Source organism: Mya arenaria, chromosome 7 (assembly GCF_026914265.1).
Source record: "Mya arenaria isolate MELC-2E11 chromosome 7, ASM2691426v1".
Classification (NCBI taxonomy): Eukaryota; Metazoa; Mollusca; class Bivalvia; order Myida; family Myidae; genus Mya; species Mya arenaria.
Window position 1 is genome coordinate 1663631 of NC_069128.1, and position 26125 is coordinate 1689755.

Sequence of the window (26125 nt, forward strand, 5' to 3'; positions counted from 1 at the left end):
CTATCAGAATTTCAAAAGAACCTATCTAGAACTGTTTGAAATTTAAGCACTATAAATCAAGTTCGATGACGTTTTTTAATAGCAGCGTACACCCAGGACAGCTTTTGTAGGACAATGTCAGGTCTTAATATTAGGGAGAGCACTTCGTCTATGTGCATAAATATTAATACACGGACATTGGCGGGAAATTCAGCAAGTCTCCTGGGATTTCCGGAAAATCGATAATACTAGATGCAATTTTGACATTTTGGGCGCAGGTTCACGTATTCGTTGATACTGCATTTCAGGAGCAATCGTTAGCAAGAATATATCCATGAAATTAACAAAAAATACCAGGTATTTAATAAAAATACATGAACTAATATGTAAGAAGCCTGGAGAATTAACAATGTTCCTATCTTGCACTTAACAACTAACGTAATAAAATATATCATAGATTTAATTTAAACAAAAATATTCTTTCTTGGTGAGAGGCAAAAGGGATTTTCTTATGTTAATGATAAATGACCAAAACAACGAATGGTAAATTATTTATTTTGTATATAATCGTAACAGCACATATATCTTACAATCCCGCATTTCCTCAAAAAGAACACCTTGTATAACTGTCTAATCACCTCGTGACTACGACTAACTCCATTCTTGGTAACCTAGCGACTAGCGTGACATCTTTATTTACAAATAAAATATTTATATACATTCATACAACATCAATACACATCAAACAATAACATACATCAACAGAATAATCAATAAAATAATTATCTTAATATTAATATGAAACATATGAGTATATGTAATATTGCTAATGCTATTTCTGTTAATTACTACATCAATATTAATCATTAGATATGTGTTCACTTTGACAATAAATCCTGATGATAATACATATGACAGACAATGACAGTAGTTTTAAATGTGATACGTTTTCAATACATAAGTATGATATCATCAACAACTTTTAAGTACACTATGTTTGCAATGTAGTCCTGCACTATGAATATTATGCTTCTATGGAATATGATTTTAAGTGGTTCATATTCTGTTAACATTTGGGCGTAGAATTGGCCGTTGAATCTCACACTGAAAAAAACAGCATCAAACTAAATAACCTAATTGACTTGTTTTTACAAGATACAAAATTATAAATGGGTGCAGTAATGTGTAGGTATTCAAAACAATTTTTTTAGCAACTACAAACGACGAGATTGTAATTCACTGAAATGTTATAAATAAATACATACATTTTTATCATACACAAGATTGTATATTTCAATTATATAAATATACCATTTCAAGTTATACAATTTTATACTAGGAGTTTTTGTGTATATCAATTATACAATTTTTATCAAGATATATTGTGGTAAGTGTTCCATTGTATGCAACAGAAATACTGTTCTTATGTTTTTGGAAATGTATTTTAAAGCTGCACTCTCACAGATTGAACCTTTTGACAACTTTTTATTTTTTCTTGGAACGAGCCAAGTTTTGCGAAAATGCATGGAAACCAGTTATATAAGACTCCTGACAAAAATTTAGATCATAGATTTTGAAATTTATGTTCAAAAATGATGTTTACTGACTTTTTCTTAAACCGTAAGTAACGTTTTAAGCCATAAAACATTAAGTTTTGAACGGAAATATGACGAGCTACGATCTGATCTTTTGTCAGCAATCTAATACCCTTGGTTTGCAGATATGTATGCATAAATTTACTCTTTCCAAAACAAAAACTAAACAAAGTTGTAAAAATGGTATATCTGTGAGAGTGCAGCTTTAAATCTATTGTTGGATACACGTCCTACCCTTGATTGGGTGTCGATGTAGTCATACACAGATGGAGTCCTTGGCCTGCTGAAGTCTCTCTCCGATGACGACACACGCGAGGAAGGATGTCGTCGAATGTCGTTTGGATCCGGCTGGTACATATACACCTACGAAAAAAAATATCTGGTGAAACAATATAATGACATTGTTCAAAGGTTTACATCTTATCTAGTAATAAACAGTATCGTTTCTTTGCCTTTAATATAGTTTTAGATAATGCAGGCAAATAAGGGTCAAACGTAAATACTTTCTGCGGAATTGTGTTCATAGACATGACCAGTGCGGAACTAGTTGCATTGGATGTACCATGCGCGCTTTACAGAAATTGTAATACTATTGTGCTTAACTTTGGATTGAAATATGCTCTTATAATGCATCACCCCTACCTAACATGTTCCTGTTTTATTTATATTAACTTTTGGAACAATAAACTCTGTAAAAGATGCTCATAAAAATAGATACGTTTGTTTGCGTTGAGAAAATCTTCACCGTAAGATCACTTGTTCAAAGAAAATTATAACCTCGTTTCCCAGGCTGTCGTTGATTATCTTGTGTTCTTTCCCTTCAACCGTCAATGTGTCCTCACGTTTTTCCGGATACTTATCGGAAGACAAACGCAGGCCGCCTTTTGTTAGAGATCGACCGAACTCATCCATATTTATTCTGTAGGAGAATAAGCACATTTTCAACGTGAATATTCGCTATGCAATTATATACGTCGACATATCAACAACGTATTTAAACTAGTTTAATATAAGTAAGTCTCAAACTATGCTATGATATAACGGGTGACAAGGGTAAAATGAGATGCTTTGTTATTTTACTACTGTGGTTGTATTCTTTTTATCGAACACGATTTACGAGACTTTCCTTGGTATGCTGAAGTCTCTCTCCGATGACGTCACACGCAAGGAAGGCTGTCGTCGAATGTCTTCTGGATCAGGCTGGTACATATACACCTACGGAATAAATATATGATGAAACATGAAAATGATATTCAAAGTTTATATCTCAATTTATTATAATACAGTATCATGTCTTTGCTTTTAAAATTGTTTAATGAAATAAAATAAAGATAATGCAAGCCGACAGGAGTCAAACCTAATTACTTTTTGCAGAATTTAATTGAGTACCATGACCAGTGTGTAACTAAATGTCGGATTTGTTTTATTATAGCTGAATGATTGATGAGTTTTTGCAACTGCTTCTTTCTGGTGACTCGTGCATTTATCATCGGTATAATATGGCCTTTAGTGATGGCCGTAGAAATTGTGTGCAGTTTTTGCTCGGTGTAAAATCAGAATTACACAACTATTTTTTTTTGTGTGTGTGTGTGTGTGTGTGTGTGTGTGTGTGTGTGTGTGAGTAAGCAAAGACTCGATCTGCAACCATTTTATATAATCGTAACAAAAGGCATTTTGTTACTCAAACATAATGATGATAATTTTTAACTTCGCCCAAATTGACACAAAAAAAAAACGGACATCATACGAGGTGTTGCGTCTATTTCTTTCCGATGGCGTGTGCATTTAACATTGGTTCTATATGACCATATGACAAATATCATGTTTTAACACTTTTATTGTTTCTCGTTGAATTTTAATGTAGTTTGCTTGTTGTAAAATCAGAATATCACACTTGTGTGTGTACATATTGGTGTAAGCAAGACAAGAGGTGTAACAATGGATAATGATTATACCAAAAGGCAATTTGAAGCCCAAAAACATTACTTGCCCGACGTTAGCTGTACCATTACAAGAACGTCATATGCATTTATTATACCAAGTAGCGTATCCAAATAACTTAATTAAGTAGCAAAGGCAACACGACGCGGCTTCCAGAAATATTCAGTTATATAAAGTATTGTCGGAGACTGTACTGAAGCAACTAAGTATACAATATAGTGATAAAATAAACCAAACAGTTTTTATTTAACATTTGGTATAACTGTCGAACTGTACTGGTGGTCTAATAAGAGCTGTACCCCTCTTAATATAGATGTGCAAAAAAATCCACAAAAAAACGAACTTACGTTTGACCCCCTATGACCAGCAAACTCTTATAGATTATTGAAGAACACGCTCCGAGAAAAGCAGTCTAGCTTACAAGTACATGAAATACGTATATGCACACTGTATATTATTGTGTGTACATGTAAAGGCAAATATCTTCGATGTAGAGGAAACAATACTAAAACGTGAATGTTGACAAAGGACATTGTTCAGGTTTTAGAACATGTTGTATTGGATGTACAATGAGTGCTTTACAGAGATTGTAATACTATTTTGCTTTACTTTAGATTAAATTATACTCTTACAATGCATTACTCTTAAAGAAGATTTTTATTAAGGGAATAATAAACTCTTTACAACTTAGATGCGCATAAAAAGCATAGATAGGTTTTTGTGCTGAGAAAATCTTCATCGTAATATCACATATTAAAAGAAAATTATAACCTCGTTTCCCCGGCTGTCGGTGATGATCTTGTGTTCTTTCCCTTCAACCGTTAATGTGTCCTCGCGTTTTCTCGGATACATATCGGAAGACATACGCAGGCCGCCTTTTGTTAGAGATCGACCGAACTCATCCATGTTTATACTGAAGAAGATATACATTTACAACTTCAATTTTCGCTATGCAGTTATATCCGTCGACAACGTAGATAAACTAGTTTAATATTAGTTGATCTCAAACTATGATATTACATGTGTCTAGGGTAAAATGAGATGTTTGTTATTTTGTTACTGTGTTTGTTCTCCATTTTTCCAACACGATTTACGTATACGTATGTGATACTTTCCAAACATAATACGTGTTTGATACATAATCTATCACTGATAAACATGCTGTGTCCCTTACCTGTCATTTTTGTCAGCTTTTTTCTGGTTCTGTTTTCTTACGATTAGATAAACAATGATCACTGACAATACTACGATAATTGCTCCCCCTGTTCCACCAGATATTGCAGCGATGTACGTTGACGACAGGGACAGTTTCTCAACAGTCATTTCGCAATGTTCCCCAGAGTAAACAAAACGGTCATCGTTACTAGGGCATCTAAACACAATATTTGAATATAAATCGCAACTATCAATATATACATATTATTTATTATACCGTTATATGTTTTTTGTACTAAGAACATTAATGCACAATCATAACTATGTTCTGTTTCTTTAATTAGGAATCCACTGGTCGTACCAGGGCAGCGAAACAAGCAGTAAAGCAATACTATATATAAATTATATTCTGTTTATTTTCCATCCATGTGTGGTTAAACTTTTACTCTAATCCTATGCACTGTAGGACAATATACGCGATTATTTCACGAGCAAACTAAGACATTATAGAACACGTAAATTATGTCATATTTTACGCGTGCGTTTTAGAAATGGATACATTCTTATGAATATACGAGATATATAACTTTCCATCGATTGGCACTAACTATATAGATTCATGTCTCTCTCCTTAGCAATTAAACGAGTTAAATTGGCATGTTCAGAATATTTACCTGCATTTTGTGGAATTTGTATGTCTCTCAAAGTAGCATACACCATCGTTTATGCATCCTCCGTTATTAGTTGTTTTGCAAGGGTCAATACACTGAACAATACCTTTGTCTAACTTAAGAACACATATTTCGCCAATTATACAATTCGAACACGCATTCGAAGTCCTCTTCTGGTCCGCTAAAATTATTTTGTAATAACACAATGTTATACAAGGATATAGCAAGGGATATATTAAAATCAATATATTATGCATATTCTCAAGCTAATTAGCAAGCTAAAACGTGTTTGACGAATTAAATCTGTTTTTTGCTGTCTTTTTTTGGCAGATTATGTATCAATAATCTTGTTTTAGATACTGCTCTATGTTACATAGCAATATGCAACTCATTGGACAACAGCAGTCTATTTATTCTAACACCTCCATCGTCTCTGCAAACATGACGATGTGACATGAAATTAATATTTTAAAGAATTATACAATAATTGTACGGCGACAACTGAGAAATTACATTACCGTTCTGCAAAGCGTGTTCGATAGACGTTCTATTTACAGCCAGGGCACAATCCTTGCAAAAAGTAAAATTCGTAGGATGATCTGCATCTGCTATGCCAATTGTAGTTTTCTTTATATCCGTGAAATTTACGTCTCCTTGGCAAATGACTTCATAGTCACAGACAATACTTCCCTTTCTACAAAGAAAACACACACAGCATGGTATGTATCAGTGTTTGACATGATATGTAAATGTATTTTTAAAAATAGTAAAATGTTAATGAACATCTGTATGGTGACCTTTGTTCAGATTGATTGACATGCTGTAAAAAGTTGTTTGGGTTGTTCAAGAAAAGAACATGAATACACAATAAACAATATGTCTCTAGAATTTCAAAGAACGTTCCGAATACTCTTGAATATTATGTTCATTTGGTAAATTTTGGTAAACTGATTTGGTGTTTAATACTACGTTTTCTTTAAAAGTTAATCAGTGTTCATAAAAGTTTGTGTAGTGCTAGAAAAAGTTTTAATGATTATATTTAATTAAATGATTCTGTGAGAATTACATTACAATCTTTTGTGGGAATAAAGGCGTTGGTGGATTTAATTAGTGCTCATTTACTGTGTTGGATCAAATATGCAGACAATTATAAAAACCAGGATCAGTGAATATGTGTATTGAACTTTAGATATAATTTATTATTTCTAATTCTGTATTTAATAAATAATATAACTGATTAACAGTATCATAAAGTTTGTAAAATGTAAGTTGATAAATTCTGTTGTCATATTTCTTGTTGCAGATTACTCTTTCTCTGCTGGTGGTCCTTACAGTGTTAACATATGACCCCATCTGTATTGCTTTCAAATTTAAAGAAGAGGTTAAATGAAAGACTTTTGGGCTTTTTCCTGCAGTAGTATTTGTTTTATCCATTTCGAAATACGTGATGTGAAATAAAGTTTTTGAATGCATATCAAAAACTTTTTTTTAATCCTAAAAATAAAAATAAAAATGCATTGAACGCAATTACAAAATGCAACAAAACCGAAAAATTAATCTAAATTTTGAGCGCACTACGTCGTTACTTTTCTATTGCCAAAAATTCAATGTTGCCTTTTTACTATATATTTCCATTTTTTAAAGGCATTTATGTTTTAAATATGTTTTTATAATATTTTTTATACTTACACTGTTACTTTCATTAAGTATTTCACTTCATTTATCATATTTCATTCGAAAATGATGAAATGATTTATGATAAAGTTTGATAACAATATATAAAAGCTTTTTTGATTCGGAATCATTGGCCATATAGTTATTTAGTAAAACACACGTATAAAATCATATTGGCCAAAAGAAGTGTGATTTAAACTGCTGTTTGATCCGTATTAAACTCGAGGCTGATGATCTTTAATTCTATTCTTTTTCGGTAAAACCCGATTAAAATTCACTTTATATAATGTCTATTTGCATGACATTATTTCGTTCACATTTCGTGCTTATAACGTATGACAAATTAGGGAAGACATAAATATATGTAGTACTGTTTAAATTAATGTACTGCTTTAATTTAGATTGTAACGATTATTCTAATTAATTTGCATTGCAGGTTACATGGCTAAGACATTTTATAAACGCTGTTTGTATATGTTTCTGTTTAAAACCGTCGACTTGCTTCTTACAATCAAAGACTGAAAGTGAATTTGTCGGACGTGTTGTCAAATACTAATGGTGAAAAAGGTTACCCTTGTTGGCACGATACTACATTTTACAAGCAAGCTTACTGTGTCATAAATCGACCGCTTTATAATTTGGAATATGTATCTCGTTAATTTTATGTTTATATTTGTAAGTATTTTGAACTTACTTCACGTCTATTATGTTTATTCGTTGAAACTTGTCCGTATTTTTGTATAACTGAGTAAGCTGAAAATAATCGAAAATGAAAGAAACTTATATTATACTTACTAATAACATCGTCGTATAACAAACCACATTGTTTAATATGTTTAACATTTGAAGGTTATACATTTCAAACGTATGACTTAGCTGTTGTATAAAGTAGGTGTTTTCTATTATACACAATGCTCAAAATCATACTATATTTATGTTCTCCTATTATTGAGGTTTAGTAAATGATAGAGTGTACTAAAACTTGTTACCTTCTAGCAAAACGCACATGATAAAAATTGCTAAAAGGGCATTATACTAACCTTGTCTTTAAATTCCAGTTCGTATGTCACCTTCATCGACTCATTGAACTTCGCGTTTTTTAATGATAATTGCAGCTGTATGGAGACGGACACATTACCTTGAAGGAAAATTATATTTAAATGCATCTTTACCAGGAGTATTTTGTCAACATTATAAAACAAAATCGAGCATAAGCCCAGCGATTCAGGTGACTAAAACATACTTTTTGAATTAAATGGAAGTTCAGGAAGCAATCCTGTTAGTCCTAATATGATGTTTTTACGATTGCGTAAGATACCTGTTTACAAGTACGAATATGTAATGCGAATCTTGTTTACTTAATTTGTCAACACATAGTGTTGTCATAATAATATAATCTTGAATCTTTATGGTACACCAAATAAAGAAAAGTTTGATTATTCATAGTATTTCTTAAATATTTAACATTTAAAACGAACAATATGAATGCAGTAGAAATTATTTGGAACGAGACCCATGGTTTCTAAGGAAATGTGAGTATAGTAACTAACATAAATTGTCAAGAAAGTGAGTATGGCCTGCTTACATTTTTTGGCGGAAAGACGTTTGAAAGGAATAGGAATGTAAACCATAAGTTTTCTATGTCTTTTGTTATTTTATATCAATGATATTTATATTTAAACTAAATAAGTCAGAAGGCTTGTTATCACGCAATTTACCTCATACTTTCACACTGATTAATATCTAAAGATATAATTGGTAACAGTATTTAAATGTAACAAAAACATTACCAATACTAAAACTTGATGATGCATTATTATTGCAATCACAATGCCCATTCCTCCAGAAACCAGATCGTTCTATCGTGTTTGCTTCCCGCTTTCTTCTGCTGTTTCCATTAGAAACATTCCCTGTATCGGTTGTAGAAATCAGTTCTGTTGCAGTTGTCTCTGGTAGAGTGGTAGTTGTTTCAGTATCGGTTGTAGAAATCGGTTCTACTGTAAATGTCCCTGGTAGAGTGGTAGTTGATTCAGTATTGGTTGCAGAAATCGGTTCTGTTGCAGTTGTCTCTGGTAGAGTGGTAGTTGTTTCAGTATCGGTTGTAGAAATCGGTTCTACTGTAAATGTCCCTGGTAGAGTGGTAGTTGATTCAGTATTGGTTGCAGAAATCGGTTCTGTTGCAGTTGTCTCTGGTAGAGTGGTAGTTGTTTCAGTATCGGTTGTAGAAATCGGTTCTACTGTAAATGTCCCTGGTAGAGTGGTAGTTGATTCAGTATTGGTTGCAGAAATCGGTTCTGTTGTAGTTATCTCTGATAGAGTGGTAGTTGTTTCAGCATTGGTTGTAGAAATCGGTTCTGTTGCAGTTGTTTCTGGTAGAGTGGTAGTTGTTTCTGTATCGGTTGTAAAATTCGGTTCTGTTGTAGTTGTCTCTGGAATAGTGAAAGTTGTTTCAGTATCGGTTGTATATATCGGTCCTGTTGTAGTTGTCTCTGGAATAGTGATAGTTGTTTCAGTATCGGTTGTATAAATCGGTCCTGTTGTAGTTGTCTCTGGTAGAGTGGTAGTTGTATCATAATCGGTTGTAGAAATCAGTGTTGTTGTAGTTGCCTCTGATACAGTAATATCTGGGTTATTTTTGGTTGTAGAAATCGATTCTTCTGTTGTAGTTGTCTCTATTAAAGAAGTTGATAATTCATTATTGGTTGTAGATTTTGGTTTTGTTGTTGCTGTATCTTGTAGAGTGGTATCCGTTACAAGATTACTTTTTACTTTCAAAGTAGTCAGCTTTTGAACCGTAGTTGGAGACATAGATGATGAGCTTGTTTTTGATGAAGGGCTTTGTGAATTGCATGTACATACATCTCCATGTTGCAATGAAGAAACTCTGTATATTCCATAAAAGGCAGACGCTGAAACGTTATTATACTAATATAATTATGTTTGAAATGTGATTGTACACAATAAAACTCATCTAATTAGACCTAACCCACTTGGAGCTAAATGCGTGTTATAATAACGTGTTAGAAAAGGATAGATGGTTATACATGGCCCAAAGTAATGTAAGTGAAATATAGCATATAGTAATCCCAAAACAAGTCAAAAACCCTTTTGAGTCATACAAATTGTCAAGCAATTGTCAGTGCAAAGCCTAGAAGTTAGAACATGTTACTTTTCAAATGGATCATTATAGCGGGTTATTAATCCTATTGAACTTAAAGGCTTTTTCGCCATAGCGAAACAAATAACATTTAAATATGGAACGTTTTGGCACTAACCAAACAACATGTGATCTCTTGATTTCTATTGACTAATATAAAAATAAGTCAACAGTCTTTTTAAGAAGTAGCTCATATTCTTAGTTAGCCGTTTAATTACATATACTGTTGCAACAGAAAGTTTTCTTTAATTAAATGTGCACAATAAAAATTAATGCGGAAAACAAGTTTTTAAACAGCAAAACATATTGTTTGTGTATGCATAAATAAACAAGCGATGGTTTGGCGCCGTTTAACTGAATATTTTTTGACGTAGCAAATAATTGAGACATATAGGATCTGACACGAGTTGGCATTTAATACAAGATTTTATTCAACGAGTTCATAAAAGTTGTTAGTAAGCTCGCCAGAGGCTCGCTTACTAACAACTTTCATGGACGAGTTTAATAAAAATCTTGTATAAAATGACAACGAGTGTCAGATCTTTTTTATCACATGCTTAAAACAGTGTTTTTATTACCAATTTAGTTCCACGTTCCACTTTCTAAACCCATTGTTTGACAGCCAAAGTACACTGAGTGGAGTGTCAACGATGAGCCATATAAATAGTTCCAAATGAAAATGACAAAAACAGCTAGTAGTTATCAAGTTTTAATTCTGATATAGCGCTGAACAAGTCACAAGAATAAACATGTGTAGTAAAATATCCAACAATATGAATAACGAACAATTTTAACCAAAAAAACCCACAATAAGTACAAAATTTGATGACGTCACACTGAGAGTACATGCTTTACGCGGTTTATGTGACCTACATCGGTCTGTCAAGTTTTACTGTGAGCACGGATTTAAAAGTTATTCACTGTCGCTTTCTACGATAACTTTGAAGCGTTTTCTTAGTGTACATGGATTTTCACAACATGCAGATGATTACGACGAAGCCTTACTCTGCACTGCATGGATGTTGATGTTGAAAAAGTTCCATCAAGAATGTTTCCAGAGAACAAGCTGTTCTAGCCGTCTTGGGACGTACAGTACGTGTGATGAGAAACCTGTGCTGCGGAATTCGTATTTGTGTTTTGGTAACCGACAGCTGATTAAACTGGCAAGCAAATTTTATGGCATTGGTCGCATATTGCCTGTTAAGATGGAGATGTTTGAAATGTTCTCGTGTTGTTTGTCACTAATGTGGCTGTATTTGTTGACTGACTGGATATTTCTGTGACTAGTAATCATTATCTGATTGGCGGAACATTGTTATCAGAAAGGTTTTGAACAAGATGCTTTCTGACACTATGATTCGTTCGCCATTTGTCTCCCGGAAGCCCTACAGCTTCATTATTAAGGTAAGTATTTGTTGGCATTTAAACCATTTTGTTTACCAACAATGCGGAGGGATGTCTAGGTCGCGTGTGATTAGTCTAACCAATAGAAATGTCTGATATGTTATCTTACACATGTGTAAGATAAAAATATTCGTAATGGGTATATTACACGGAAAACAAGGGTAAGCATGTGATAAATCAATTTTTAAAGGCTTATATCTATTGTCTGTACTTATGTTTTGAAAATTGAATGATAATACACAATAATGCGGTAACATTAAAGTATTTTAATTAACCTATTTGGGCCCCTTCAACTTATGGTATAGTCCTTAAAATAACTTACCTAAGATGAAGTACGTGTGCAAGTAACACAAGCGCATTGTCAATATTCTGTAAGAAAATCAAATGTGCATTTAAGAAAACATATATGTTTTTATCACGCTTTTTAAATGAGGAAGAAAATGTTAAATTTAAGAAACAATGGCTATTCGTGCATGCATGTCCTGTTTGTTTATAAATATTTGTATAAGCAGCGAACACCTTATTTTTTTTTTCAGATAAAATCCACACGTGTGTTTTATAATTCGTTATATTTTGAGTTCACCAGAGAAGTTAGTGTACGTGTGTGCGCTACAGTGTGCGCTACAGTGTACCTGTGTGTGTGTGCGTGCGTGCGTGCGTGCGTGTGTGTGTGTTTGTGTGTGTGCGCGCGCGCGCGAGAGAGAGAGTTCGATTGTGTATGCATGTGTTTGCGTGTTTGTTTGTGGGCGCGTGTGTTTTCATTGTGTATGTAACACTGAAGCAAACTAATACCAACTGAATGTCGAAGAAGATGCCTCAGTTACATATTTTTATTGATGAGATTGCTCTGTGATTCCCGTAACTGCAATATGCTTTATTGATCCTGTCAGTACAGTCACCGCCAGTAAAATGTACAAATAAAAAAGTTAAATATTAGAAAAACTTTATTGATTCATGTGAGCGCATTTGTTGACGCCAAAGGTTCAAGATTAGAAAGGAAAATACCGTATTAACTAAACACTAGAGTCAAAAGCCTCATTTAAGATAAGAAATATAAATAAATAGTTGTTCGCATTTCTTACGTGTCAACTAAACTTGTCTAATGATCGGAATTTGTCTAGACTCTGATTAATTTTATTATTTTGACCTTTCAACCAGATCACTGCAAAACTGATTTTGACAAAATTATTATTTTAATAAATATATAATAAAATACCTATCTACAAACATTAAACGTATTCCATTTGAGAAAGATATTTTCATTTAAAAACGCGGAACTAGCTCATGAACTCTTGATGAAGCACTTTAAATAACATGACAAACGTGCATGCACATCGCGCTAGCTCCATGAGTTAGGATAAGCCTAAATTTGTAGTTCAAGGAGGCGAATGTCAAGGGAAACTGTTGACTAGTTGAGTGCATCGAATGCATCATGGTGATTAAAGACATACTTAGTTTGTATCGATGTGAATCATATACTTAAAAATAAGTGAACTATTTTTCAACATTAACTGAAATGAATTTCAAATACAACAACATGATATCCTTGTTGGGAGTGTAACCCCATGGCTTTGTTTAATCCGGTCAATGGTGTTTGACTTGAACTAATGTTGAATTGTAAAAAATACACTGTATAGATCTTGCTAGTTGTTGCGAATCAGAGAGGGCATTTATTACAGCGATCATTTGACGTACATTTTTCTCGAAATAAATGTCTTTAAAAGCCTTTACTAATACAGCGCTTGTGACCCTGTTCTTCACAAATGCAAAACTTAAATTTAGAGATAACTTTTATAAGTAGCTTTGACGTATCTGAATAATACCAAAATACAGTCAAGTGGAACAACCCTGACGTCCATTAAAAGTTTGAATGCACGTGCAAAACTTATTTAACGCGCATAATTATTTTCAAAGAAATTTTTGGCCTCGATGTAAAACAAATTGAGAAGGTTACGTACCGAATACGATTTACGAGCTATTTTGAGTACTGTGTGTCTACATTGTGAGTCCCGAATACTGCTTAAATACACGCTGAAACTCGCGTACCAAATGAGGGACTTTCTGCCCATATGTATTCTATAAAAAGTAATGATTTAGTTATTATACTTACTGTTATCCAAAAGCATTAACTCCCGTATATTGCATGTACAGTAAATCAAATGAATTACGTTATGACAGCTCTCATATCGTAAACTCTTCGTAAATTTAGAGAATTATCAGTATCATGCTGTAGATTGCTTTGTTGACCGGTCTGCTTTACGGCGATACAGAATGGGAAAAACCCTCTTTTATCATATATAGATTTCATTGTCTTTTCTTACCGGTTGTATTTATAAATGACGATAATAAAAAATGAAAAAAGGTTACCACCACGGAAACTATGTTATTAAAGCCCATCTATCTAACTTTATATTATGACCTTTTTGTCCAATAATGTAACATATTGGATTACTTTGCAGTTCAGAATTATTGTAATTAAGGTATACTATATTTTAAGCGGATATTGGAATTTAAAATCCATATGCTGGAAATTACTTGAAAAGGTAGCCATTTTTTTATCCATATTTACGGCTGTTTTTAAATTTTGTGCTTCGTATAAACCTATCTGGAATACATACACCTATTGAGTACTTGAACCACTTTGTACGGTTTGATATTACATTTGTATTTACCCCGTTGGTGAATTTTACGACTAATATGATTTTGTACACTGTCAAAATGGACGACGAAGGTGAATCATTTGACGTTTTGGCAAACGATTTACAAAATTAAGACGACAGTACATGCTTCCTTACACTGCTGTACAGTGCTTTATTCATAAGAATGTGCAATGTCACTTTAAGGTTTCAAGTCAAAATCAGCAAAGTCAAGTCTAGAAAAGAGGACACCATGACACCACGTGCTCGTTTATAAATCAGTAGCCTTCACGTGCACATCAATGTGCAAATTGCTTAAACGTGCATGTGCAGGCAACATACAAGTGCGCGTAAATGTATTAGTTGCCTAAAAGTGCATGTTTATGTGCAGGCAGCCTACACGTGTACGTAAATTTACAAGTTGCCTTTATGTGCACGCTTAAAAACAAGTAACCTCCACATTTATGTACATCAATGCAAAAGTTGCCTTCACGTGCAAGTTGATCTACGAGTAGACTAGTGCACTTTATTGTACAAGATGCCTACACGAGAAAATTCCTGTAAAACGAAAACAAATTCTGGCTTTACCACTTTTGCTGATATTTTAAAACCCTAATCTGCCAATGTGTGTTTTACACATTGTGGATACATTGCATGTTTATTATATGTTAAAGGGACTGTACACCAGATTGGCACCAAAAAAAACGAATCTCAGGACAGTTATTTAAAAGAATGTGTTATGCTTTGCTATCATAATTGTAAAAAAGTACCAAATAACTGCTAAACTTAAATAAATTGTAAACTATCTGGTAATTCAGTTGGTAAGTTGCAATGCATTGTTCACATTTATATCAGGTCTATGACAGCTTTTAACAATTTTCTTTCTTTCTTGCAAATTGATCATCTGGTACACAGTTGCTTTAAGGGCCTGTAACAGTTCACAACATATTAGTTTGGAAGAACTGTATCACGTGGTTAACCTTTCCAACAATGGTTGGTTCTCTGAACATGTTAAACGTATGTGTAAGCCAGGAATAAGAAACCATGTATGCCATTTACAAAAGAGCCTTATAGGTTACTGTACACACCCAACATACGATATGGCATAAGAGTTAAATATTACAGCACAATGCTTTATCAACATTAACATTATAATCAATAAGAGTTCTTTGTATAAAACATTTACAAGTACATGTTTTTCCAATATTCTTATTCAATACAATTGTACATTGTACATATTTTTTGTTCAAATTGCATAAACTCCAACATATCGATATGTTTTAATGTTTTGCAGAATCGACTCAAATGGATACTGGGAACATTAATTTATTATGTGTATTTTGTTTGTTTCGGTTTATACAAATGAATGAATGTATCTATTTGTCGCGATTTTGTTCAATATTCCGCTTGGGTATTTGAGCTTTTGAAAAAAACTGTTTGACCTGCATTGCTGAAAAGTGAGATTATGAAGTAAATTGTCTGTTTATTTAATCGTGAACGATTAAAAAATGAATAATATTTCGTTAGCAAGTGATTAGATATTAAAGAAAATCTTAATTGTAATTTTTTTTCCATTTTGCAATTAATAGTTTTAATACAGATTTTCTTTGACTTTCCTGAAAATGATTTTTCAGGAAATTCACAGTCACTCTAAGATGTTATTTCCTGTAATTTATGCTTACGCCTGCAATAGCTATATCTCAGTTTGACAGCTTTAAATATCATTGATTCGTTATCCATTCACATTGATAAATTGTTCCAGATTACTTTGTTGGCTTGTTTGCACTTCGACTGCATCTTATCAGGTTACAACCTTATTTAAGTACAAAGGGTGCGCCATGTTGAGTCTTTTTATCGGTTGTGTTAAAATCAACGATAACGATTACGACGATCAGATAATAGAAGCTCAGCTCATTCATTTAGACAAAGCGTTCTTTAGTTGAAATAAGCTACACGAACATCATACTATAATGTTATTAATTAGGTGATTTCATATTGGCCTAGTTATTTGTCCGAGGTTGGCTGTATTTTCCTGAGCCCGAAAGGGCGAAGGCAAATACAGCTGACCGAGGACAAATAACTGGGCCAATACGAAATCACCTAATTAATAAATATTTTATTAATTAACTATTACCATTTCGGTTAAAAACATTCTTATAACTTACCTTTAGTTCACATTGAAGCCGTATTTATCCCTTATCCATTCATGGTGTCAGTCCTCTTTTCTAGACTTGACTTTGCTGATTTTGACATGTATCCTTTAAGTGACATTGCGCATACTTGTGAATAAAGCACTGTACATTGTAAGGAGGCATGTCTTTTCGTCTTTATTTCGTAAATCGTTTGCTAAAACGTCAAATGTTTCACCTTCGGTGTCCATTTTGTCGGTGTACAAAATCATAATAGTCGTATAATCCACCAACGGGTTAAATACAACTGTAATATCAAACCATACAACGTGGTTCAAGTATTTACTAGGTTCAAGTATTCCAAATAGAGTTATACGAAGCACAAAACTTTCAAAACAGTCGGAAAACGGATTTAACAAAATGGCTACCTTTAAAAATAATTTCCAGCATATTTTTCATATTAGGCGAGTTTCGACAGCCAATGAAAATGGCCCATTTCTCAAATCCTAAATAAGGCGAGTTTTGTAGCCAATCAAAACGGAGGAAACTCATATTAGGCGAGTTTTGTTGATATTGGCCGAGTTTGGTCGATATTGAGCGAGTTCTGACATATATTGTCTTAATTGTCTGGTATAGGTACAGCAATTGTCTCTGTATCTCGTCAAATACGTAATAGTTGATTAATAATACTGCTTACACATGAAGCGTTCTCCCAAAATGTCTGCCTTTTAAAATAATTCCAGCATAATACTTATACTAGGCGGCACCCAATAAAAATGGTCCATTTCTCAAATCCTGTATAAGGTGAGTTTTATAGCCAATCAAAGCGGAGGTAACTCATTAGACGAGTTTTTTTATATTGGCCGAGTTTGGTCGATATTGTCCGCTTATTGACATATATTGTCGTCAATTGTCTGGTATTGGCACCATAATTGTCACAGTAACGCGTCAATTACGTGGATTAATAAGGTTAGACATAACAGTTGTTTTTAACATGTTTACGACAATTTTGTTTTTGTACACAGACAAAATGGACGACGAAGGTGAACATTTGACGTTTTAACAAACGTCTTACGACATTATCACGAAAAGACATGCTTCCTTATGTACAGTGCTTTATTCATAAGTCTGTGCAATGTCACTTAAGAGGATACATTTCAAAATCAGAAAAGTCTAGTCTAAAAAAGCAAAAACCATGAACGAAAAAGGGATGAAAAGGCTTCAAGTATACAATTAAGATAGGTTATTAGATTGTTTTAACTAAAATGTCGTAATAGTTAAATAAGAAAACACTTATTAATTAGTTTATTTTATATTAACCGAGTTATTTGTACTTGGTTAGCAGTATTATACAGATAACCTTGGACAAATAACTGGGCATATATAAAATCACCAAATTGATAACATTATAACATTAACGATTAAAAGTAATTAATTGAATATACTCACTGTTTCTCACATAAATTAACTCCTGTATTTCGAATGTACACTTACTCAAATAACTGACGTTATGACAGCTACAATATTGTGAAATCTTCCTACATTCAAATCATTATCAGTATAATGCTGAAGATATCTTTGTTTGCCTTTAATGTTTGCAACACACCGATATCAAATCGAATATATATCTTATTTGATATAAAGATTCCCATATAAAATTTCTTCTTATTGGTTGTGTTGTAAACTACCGACAATTATCAATAAACGATAACAGCCACGAAGTACCATGCTTTTTTCATATAAGTATAATTTTGGATCACTTTAGCAGTAACGACTTGTAGTTGTTTCGGGAAACTATTATAAAAGCGATGATTTGAATTTAATAAGAAAACCATTCACTATTCTGATTATATATTTATGGTGTTTATTTAGAACACTATTGTTTTTTGTAGCGTTGCATATAGAATCCTTTATTCTGAAAAATGTCAGAATTGATTTATTGCACATAATGATCATTTTAGTAATTGATTTAATTTGTATTTTTATCACTTTTTGGGATTGTGTTTATAACTTTGATTGTTAAGGCATTTTAATTACAATTGCCGTCTTCCATTCGATGAAGATATAATCAAGGCGAATTTTAAACTAGGTCATACACACTTTGCGAGACAATCATTTCACTGTGGCAACATACATGAATAACTTGTTTATTTGCATTTATTGGGATAAAGACATTTGATTTTCTAAGGAGGCAAATAACATGTTTTTCGATAAATATAAATTATTCAGTTGTTGAATGGGGCTAAGGATATCCGAAGTTATCATTGTTATTAACAAGGTCGGTAACCATGGTATATTCCGTAACACGTATATAGCGTGGGACTAATGAGTGTCAAAATTAATAAAAATATATACATGAATATGACACAGGGTAGGCAACTCGTCGGCCGATGAATTATAAGGTAACACTAATTTTCCCTTCAATATCTGAACATTGTCAGGTGTCATGGGCCAGTGGTCTCCGCTCCTGAAAATATTTGATAGGGAATTGGTGGACCGACTGAAAACCCAGTTTTCGCCAAGCAAACATAAGTATGTGTATCTGGGCACATTTTGGCACTGGTACCTTGCAGAACCAATGAAAATGTCTCTTGAATTAGTATTGATTACGAGTTTTCGACGACAAATGACCCACGGTACATATGCTTATGAAACATGGTAGTAGAGAGTCGCGGATATCCGACGATTGGTTATTTTATAAGAGTTAAATTTGGAGTTTCGATACCATGTGTTGGTTTCCCTTTTAAATATAAACCTCACCTTTAACTATCGCTTTAGTTTAAAGAAGGATATCCTTGTTTTAAAGATCCCTATTTTTATACACAAATATTGCTTCTAAGCATTTCTAACTGAAAGGTAAAAAAACTATCTCCGGAGAACAGACGAAAGATAGCTGGTGTTATCGGTAGTGTATCTTCACACGGTAAGCACATATTTGGCTAAACGAAGCACATAAATCAATCTAAAATATTTAAAAACACTCATTTGCACTTGCCATTGTTAATTTTATCTATAATTCCGAATGGTCTACATAAAGGCAGTATATAATTGAAAAAAACAAAACAGGTCTAAAAAAATCATGTACAATTCCATTCATGTATAATGTTGATTCCGAATAGTATTCCATCTTTAATTCAATGAGCATATGGTGCAAAATCATTCAACTTCTCGCTCATGTTTAGAAGATCACTTTCTCTGAACAAATATGACAATATCAGACACCTAAAAATATCAAACTTTTCTTCCAACGAATACACCCAGAATTAAGGTAACAACACTTTAAACCTTACTAAGTCATACAGTCATTTCGAACACTCTACGCAGTCTTTTCACAGATGGTGTAGACAGACGTGGAGCTGCATTCCGTATCGTCAAATAGATAAGAATTTTCAAACCAAATCCACAAGCATTGGGACACTGAAGGATTGTTAGGCCGTCCTGGGAGCCAAAATGTATGCTCGTCCATTGGTATTTGCCAACCGTCTGAGGTCTTCCAGGCATCTGTGAATAAATAACGAATTCGATAAGTAACTAAGCAAACCTAGATAATGAAAAAAATGTTGTTGAGCTCAAGTTCGGTACCTTAGCTCTTCCTTCATTGAGAAATAAATACTGTATTTACGTGTTCCAAATACTCAACTGTAGCAAAATTTGAAATAAGCTTACATGCATGTGTATCGTGAATATTCCCGCTGTATTTATCATTTAGTGAAAGTAGTGCGGAGTATCTTCTAGTTTAAGTCTGTATTGCGCATTTAAGAGAAGCCTTATTATAGCTGATTACCCGTCAATTTCTTTCTTGGAAAATGGAATTACTAATATCCTGTTTGATAGTCGACGAGGATATACGAACGCACAACTTACGAGCTATTAGTAGAACGGGTCCCTTTTACTCACGACTTTGACAATTAGGTCTTTTATTAGAGACAAAATAAATGCACAATATTTTTAAGATCGATAATATCCTAAACATTTACAGTGTATCGTTGTGGAAACAAATGTATTGGGAAGAAGGGGGTTTCTATAGCGCTTACGACAAAGTCATATAAACAAGTTCTGCAACTGATCACTAATTATGTGTCAGTTAATAAAATAAAAACTAACAGCTTGAATTTAACACCTCAACTTCCATTCCTTAAATGAACTGCCTTTCGGCAACTGCGTTCATCAATCGATGAACGTAACATCTTCGGATATGTTCAGATCGCAATTCATTGCATAACAATATAGATGAACGTTATTGATCTTGTTATTGTTTGTTTTGTGTCAGGTCCAGTAAAATATAAATCAACATTTTAGAGAGTGCTTAGTTATTATATTTTAAACGTTTTGTTGCCAAAAGTGTTTCAATATTACGTTTAAAAGTGATTTCAAGTGATTTTGCCGCGTTATTGTGACGTCATTTGAAAAAAAAATGTTTCGGTAACAGTCGGGTCGTCCTATTTACAGAATTGGTAAAAATGATTACTGAAAGGTAATCCGAAATGAAATGAAGTATTTTTTAACGTTTCTTGAATAAAATAATGAACTATTGGTGTAAATATAAGGAATGAATCGCGGGGTTGATGTCATTATCGGGGATATGAACTCCATTGGGCTGGTAAAAGTACGCGTGGATTCCTTCGGACTCCACACACTTAGACCAGCCAAAAATACATCCCAACGTCCGAATTACAGGGATACGGTGTGCCACGATGGAATCACCGTATCCCTGTATATCTAGGAAAAGTTATAAAAATCTTTTAAGTCCGCGTACTGAATACGTAACACTTTAGATATATAACGCTTCGAAGAATACGCTGAATACCACGTATCAATTGGGGAATGAACCAGTCGTAGTTTACAAGATACAATAGTCTTTATTTAAAATCGGGTATACACTAACAAGAAACATTAGCTCAATGAGCTTATTCGGATGTTTGGATGTATTTTATGTAGCATCAACATTTTCGTTTTTCGACAATTTATTGACTCGACATGTAATTTGATTATATCCAGTGTCTTTGTTTTAAATTTGTTTGTAGAATAAGAATTGCCATCTAAATTTATATAATTTAAGTTTAATGGAAAGTTTGTTTCATTAGGTATCCCAAATCCAACAGGAAATGTCCCAAATTAAAGTTAAAAGTAACGCCTTAAACGATGAAGCAGTTGTTCAAACGTTGGTAGGCTGCAAAATTTGTTTTCAATTGTTTTCTTGTCGACCTGATTGTGCTCCTAATATCGTTCCCTTTGATATCGATGTAGCAACAAATGTCCATCATTTCAAAACCATATGCGGCCATTCAATTTAGGAAATGTGTAAGAATACTTTTAAAACACTTTATATAAATGCGGAAACATGTTTTAAGAGGAAAAAACGTTACGAATGTGCACCTGACCCCAATTTCTCGAAACTTCTTCAGTTTAAAAGGCTTAAGTCGCTTATAGTAATTAGTCAAAATACATACTAACAATGGACTTTAATAAAAGCAAAATGGATTATTCTATTAAGCATTCAATTCTTTATTATATAAAAGAAGGAAATATTGCGCATATTATAGAAAACCAAAAATAGTGAGTTTAGCTTAACCCGGTAATAAGGGACTTAAGACGTTTCGAGAAATTTTGGGGCCTGGGCAGGAAACTATACTTTTGACTGTATACGTTGATGTTATACAGTACGAAGATAGGAGGCTATTATTAAGATAAACATGGTTTGTGTTTTACTATAGCAGATTTGTACTACAGTGTATATGTTTTCACCACCGACCCAACGACTGGTGAGCATGACACAAACTATATTTTAGTGATCTTCTACGAACACCTTGTTTATCAGTTATAAATTAACTTGATAATACTGATGATGTATGGATATTACCCGCGGTTTTTTTTTCATTTCCTTTCAGATACCTGTATCCAGGTATAGAGATGATCAGGGTTGATTGAGAAATGCTGGCGGGAGCGGACTATTTATTTCAAAATAACAACTGGGTATATATTACTTTGAGGCCTCGACAACTCAACTGAAGTTTACAGAACATTGGTCAGTAAAGCGCTAGTTGTTTGGATCTTCTCCAGTCAAATCCAGTTGCAAAAACTCTCGTCAAACGTTATTTGGTGAATTGATATATGATAGAGGGTATCTTAAAAGAGCTTTAGAAATATATAATGGATGTGGTGTCATGGTTTATTGCATAAGTGACTCGTTCAAGGTTTATAAGGTCGTATATCAAAAACCTCTTATCTTTGGCCGTAACTGAAACTAATATTCACAATATACGTAGTAACAAAGTATCGTTAACAATGCACAAGTAACGCGCGGCATATATTTCCATTAAAGATCAGGTTTTTCTTCCGATCGAATGAAGAAGGACATGCGACCAGTGTTGACATTCGCATGCTGTTCCTTTTTGCGTTCATATCACAAATACAAAAGGTAATCCAAATAATAATTAAGCGTTGCTAATTCTCCTCAAACACAGCTGTCCATCCGTCGGCATCCGCCACATTGGACCGGAAGATGCAAGCAGCGAGTTTAGAGAGCTCATCTTTCAAACCGGAAATAAACCCTTGCGATTCAACAAAATCCGCGATAACCAACCGGAAGGTTTGTGTTGGGAACAAGTAAGATCCGTGATCAGAGTTGAATATTTAAATTAGAAGTTTGGGCGATCCAAAAACGTTTTTAAACCAGCAGAGCCCTTCGATACCAGACAGCTATATTTGCGTCATGCTTAAGCAGTACCAGCAATATGTGGTTTCATGTGACCCGCACTACCAGACAACACATTTGAATATCCTTAAAAGTATCAAGCAGAAATCGCGTTGCAAGACCGGATGCTTACGCAGCTGCGCAGTAATATGGTGAAACTGGGCTAGATCCACACCCAGAATATTCATGCAATGTAAATATACAAAAACAAATATAATTATGTTCAAACGATGTTTTCTTTCTTTGATAACAAGTAAGAAACCAATATTCTTAAAATAGATCAAGGCTTGGAATAATGACCTGCGGCAAAGGGATCCAAAGCATTTGTGCAGCTACCATCTACCCAAAAACTTTTCCCGTTTACACCTGAAATAAACAAACACATAGTTCCAAACACTTTACCAGTAAAGTAATCGGGTTTCATGAACTCAGAAACATTCAATATTAATTCATAAAATATGTATAGAAAATTCATCGAATACACAAAAACGACTGTCTATTCATACTATACTAAGTTCTGTGCTCTGTTACTTAGGATAAATGTGTGTATATATCATATTCATAAACGAACTTATTCATAAATAAACTTTGACTGATGGTAATGCTCGAGCCATACTTGTCGTGAGTGTCTGTGTTTCATCAATAAGACATGACATGTTAGGAAACATGGTTCATTTGTACACGGTGGAACCCTGCATCGAACGGAATATCATTAAATAAGAGTTCAATACATAGCTAAATGTCTAACACGGCGTATTTAACACACGCGGTAGAAACTGCAGCTGAGTTTATAAAAAACGTTTCGGAAATTTATCTTCAAACTTTTAACCTGTGTACTCTCTGTTAACGAATAAATCAGTGTTCCCGTGCTAGCTTGCATGCAATTATAAGCTAGCATAATGTTAACTTTAAACACAACCTACATTGTGAATATAACCTTCATTTACAGCAAATGAAACTGCAGCAAGGCAATCATTAAGAATTAGACTTCATCATTAAGAATTTTAAACTTTTACAGGTACTTAAAGGTCTACCCACTGCTTTTTATTCCGATACGCTTCGCTCAAACAACCAATTCTTAAGCATAAAGATTGAAATTCATGTCAAATAACTATTACTTTCAGCCAATGAAATAGCAGAAAGGCAATCATTTATTACAAGGCATAATATTAAAGCATGCCCAATGTCACTCATCTGAAACACAATCCCTGTGTCAGACTTTGCATTTACAATGTGTTAGCCAATCAAGCTGTATGCAAAGTCAGTAAGCTAACCTATATTACCATCTTAATAATTAAGGTTTTGAGACTTATTTCAACCAAGAAACCCATAAGTGATGCATTACATCTTACATTAGTTGTTTTATATAAAAGTAAATTTCTATTTCGTTCACGAGCATCCAGCGATGTATAATGGGCTATGTTTACTAAATAAATAATATTATGTTATAGTATATATTTCCGGACATATGTAATTTCTGTATATTTTATTACTTATGACCAGCTGTGTGTCTTTCACAAGTTTGGATTTTTTGTTCTTGCCGACGACATAATTACTCGTATCCATAGTTAGACTTCCCGAAATCTATGGTCACGACTGATTAAGCCTGTGGTCACAACTTTTGTGGCTACGGCTGAATACTGTCTTACCCTCAGCTTTCAGAGTCGTGGGAACAAGCGAAAAAGAAGTGGTCAGAACTTATATCCTTGTTCCTAAATTGAGTCTTGAGATAATAAGTCATGACCACGACATTATAAAGTCTTGGCCACCAGATAAGTAAGTTATTTAATTCGTGGTCATATCTTACTGTCTTAGCATTTTTTGGCTGATGGATAACTAATTCATGTCCAATTGATAACTTTGTCATGGCCACGACTAAGCTCAGTCGTGGTCACCTTTTATTAAGGACAAGACCACTAGATGAGAACCAGACAGTAGATCGTGGCTACGACATACCCAGTCGTTGGAACGAGTAAGAAAGTGGTGATCTACAGATAAAATTAATTATACACCTGTCAGCACTATACAACCGAAGATATGTGTTTGTTTCCTTACTACCTTAGTAATACTCATCATCGATTGTTGTTTTAAATACATGAAATTTATCAGTTACCTTGGCATTGAAAGATGACTGTTTGGAAGTAGACCATCTTTTCTTCTTGACGAATATTTGGCAGCGTCCCTCCGATTGCAACACAAAGAGTTGTAGCGTCATGCTGAGGTATTGTCGCGTTTGTGTTTATCCTGTAAAATATTTATATTTCTTAAAGTATATATGCAAATTAAGATAAATTGTATACAAAATATATCTTGTCCTTTCACAATCAGTATGTTGATCAATTGTAACCACGCCCCCGCCCCCTCCCCCTCCCCAGGTCCGGGGGTATACCGGGGATAGCCGGGGAAATGGGCCATGTTTTTACCTTTAAGGTGTCCCCGCAGTGCCGGATGAATGCGGTGGTTTTGTCTTAGCGCAAAATATAGTGGGGAATGGGCCTTACCTAGGGTTCCAGGGGTGCGTGGGCATTTGGCGGGGATTTTACCATCAGTTCGTCCCCGCAAGGCGGTGATTTTACCCGGTGTTTGCTGGACCGAAAGTCAAAGCCCCTGCTATTCCCCAGAACTGGGGGGGGGCGTGGTTACAATTGACTGGTGCATAATTAGACATTAAAACTCTATAAGCGTTTCACGCATTAGTGAACTGGTTTTAAAGTGGTTATTTAAACATAGATTAGTAGCGATAGTTCGAAATTTTACATAACCGTCATTAATTTTTCGCTATAATAAAAACGTAATGAAAAGTAGGAGCAAACCAAGTTGTTAGCATTTCACGTATAAATCATAGTAAGGTTCCAAAAGTGTACATTGCACAATCGAGTTTTGAACCCAGCTGCAACATTAAGATGCACATGTAGCTTCACGTCTACCTCGTGTTTCATGATATATCTAAGGATTGTATCGGTTAAAACATTTTGGGGCTACCACATTGGAACGATTTGAACAATTTTACAATCAAAGCAATTTCCGTATTCTACTCACCTCTGTCCGACAGTCGTGCAAATTATTGCTTTTTAAAACGAACGACCAAAG

The 26125-nt window shown here is 33.9% G+C and overlaps 1 protein-coding gene across 1 annotated transcript; it reads right to left on the reverse strand.

Annotated features, from left to right (window-relative positions):
• Nucleotides 1-813: 813 nt before the first annotated feature.
• LOC128241876 (probable maltase-glucoamylase 2) lies at nucleotides 814-17869 on the reverse strand. Its single transcript, XM_052958991.1, has 13 exons — nucleotides 17791-17869; nucleotides 11899-11945; nucleotides 8806-9924; nucleotides 8056-8153; nucleotides 7710-7768; nucleotides 5860-6035; nucleotides 5345-5522; nucleotides 4690-4887; nucleotides 4287-4428; nucleotides 2697-2789; nucleotides 2352-2493; nucleotides 1809-1937; nucleotides 814-1083 (listed from the first exon to the last, which is right to left on the reverse strand). The coding sequence occupies exons 2-11, from the start codon at nucleotides 11933-11935 to the stop codon at nucleotides 2479-2481; spliced, it is 2115 nt and encodes a 704-aa protein (XP_052814951.1). The 5' UTR covers nucleotides 11936-11945; nucleotides 17791-17869; the 3' UTR covers nucleotides 814-1083; nucleotides 1809-1937; nucleotides 2352-2478.
• Nucleotides 17870-26125: the final 8256 nt, after the last annotated feature.

Coding starts and splice junctions, on each gene's coding strand:
- LOC128241876 (XM_052958991.1), bottom strand. CDS start 11,935: ATGCGCTTGTGTTACTTGCACACGTACTTCATCTTAG. Junction 9,925..11,898: donor GCACACGTACTTCATCTTAG/GTAAGTTATTTT, acceptor ATAACGTTTCAG/CGTCTGCCTTTTATGGAATA. Junction 7,769..8,055: donor AACTGGAATTTAAAGACAAG/GTTAGTATAATG, acceptor GATTATTTTCAG/CTTACTCAGTTATACAAAAA.